The sequence below is a fragment of the Austrofundulus limnaeus genome, unplaced genomic scaffold (assembly GCF_001266775.1).
Source record: "Austrofundulus limnaeus strain Quisiro unplaced genomic scaffold, Austrofundulus_limnaeus-1.0 Scaffold8, whole genome shotgun sequence".
NCBI lineage: Eukaryota > Metazoa > Chordata > Actinopteri > Cyprinodontiformes > Rivulidae > Austrofundulus > Austrofundulus limnaeus.
In genome coordinates, this window is record NW_013952410.1 from 5400214 (window position 1) to 5402013 (window position 1800).

Here is a 1800-nt window from a genome sequence, read left to right on the forward strand (position 1 = left end):
GTGTTAGCATTGGAGAGGCTAGAGACTAGCATGCCTTGGCTGCTCACCTACTTTATTAGACAAACTTTTTTGAATAAAGAGAACTTTCTCAACAAAAATGGTTGATGTGCAAAACCTATGTTTTGAAAAAAAGCCAGAACTATCAAATTGGGACTTTTTTTTACAGTTTTTGACAGGGTATTAAATTAGGCTTCTCAATATTGAATTATAATTTATAATGTCATATAAAGATTTTTCTCATAATTTGGCTAAAGAAAAAAACAAAAAAACGCCGTTGACCAATAGACAAGGGCAAACACAGCTGCTAATTCAAGTGGTGACTAAATCGGTCTGCTTCACAGTAATGTTTAATATTTATGCTTGACGTCATGTTGAACAGTAAATTCTGTCTAAGGGACACCTGTCAGTGCATGTTGCTTACAGGTTTTGTATGTCCACCATTAATTTGTTGAGAAAGTTTTCTTTATTCACAAAACTTCCTGTCTAATAAAGTAGGTGAGCAGCCTAGACATGCTAGTCTTTAGCCTCTCCAATGCTAATGCCAGCCTATCCCTGCCAGTGGACAGTGTAGGGAAGTGGCAACACAACGGGTCACTAGCCTAGGCATGCTAGTTGCTAGCCTCTCTGATGCTAACACAAATGAATGGTCTCCTCACTTGCCGGTGCCAGCCTATCATTAATTAATCAGATCCAACAGCTGGCTTAGAAATAGATATAGCTTCATGCTACAAGGATGTAGCAACCACTGATTGAGCAATAGTCTTAATTTTGGCCCCCATTTCACGCCATGTACCACAAGCTAACAGCTGGTCCAAATGGAATAAAGGAATAAAGTGGACTGCTGCCATCTTTAAATAACTCCAATCCTAAAATGATCTTTTTGTGTTTCATGTGAGTGCTGCTCATATGCTTTAATGTTGTCACCAGTTTCCCATTAGTAATTGGAACAGACTTCTGCAGCACATAAAGTACACTAAAAGCAACACTTTCAATACAACTTGATGTCAATTTTGTCATGATTCTGCTAAAAATCCTGAAATTCTGCTAAAATCTTTTAATCTTGGAGTGACTCAGTTTTAAAGATGGCAGTCCTCTTTGCTCTAAGCTGCTCAGACTAGCAGTTAGCTCATCAGTGTGGTCAAAACTTAACTGTTTCTACAAAACTAGTTATCTACAACAGGTAAGATATTAGTTATTCATAAACATTTCTGAGGAACCCAGTTCAAAATGGCCTAAATATATATTTGAAACGTAATTGATGATTTTGCTGCTTTATTTGTTCGCAGTGGTCATATTTTTAACATATTCATTAAAAGTTGTAGAGGTGTCTGTATTTTGTTTGTTTCTTTGTTCTTCTTCTGAGCAGCCAGAGAAGCGTTTTAGCGACGCGAGCACACAGTTAGCAGCAGCAGCAGCAGCAGAGCAGGTGACGATGGTGTTCCTGCAGAGAATCACTCATGTTTCATGTGGACCCCGTGCAGCCCTGACACGACCTCTGCTCTGTCTGCATTTCACCCGTGTCTGATATCTCTGTTCACGTCAGTCGTTTGTTTACATGTCTTCTTGTTCTGTTTTTGTCCTGTCATTCAGTTTGACTCCACCCGCTCCTCCTCCCCCACCGAATGTTGCCACCTTTCCCCCTGGAAGCGAAAGGTATCGGTCCTGCCCTCCCTTCCATCTTGGTTTTGGTGTCCTCCTCCTAACACTCGACCTGTTCTCGTTCTGTTTGCCGCCGTATAATTTACAAAACTGTTTACTTTTCAAATGCATGTCCTCTGAGAGCAGCAGCATCCTGCAGGG

General features: G+C 40.4%; 1 protein-coding gene across 1 annotated transcript in view; it reads left to right on the forward strand.

Moving 5' to 3' along the window:
• The window catches only part of nhsa (Nance-Horan syndrome a (congenital cataracts and dental anomalies)), a gene marked incomplete at its 5' end in the record, with an annotated part of 16215 nt that overhangs the window by 820 nt on the left and 13595 nt on the right, over positions 1–1800 (forward strand). Inside the window, 1 exon segment of the mRNA XM_014000969.1 lies at positions 1591–1653. Coding sequence (XP_013856423.1) covers positions 1591–1653 — 63 coding nt within the window.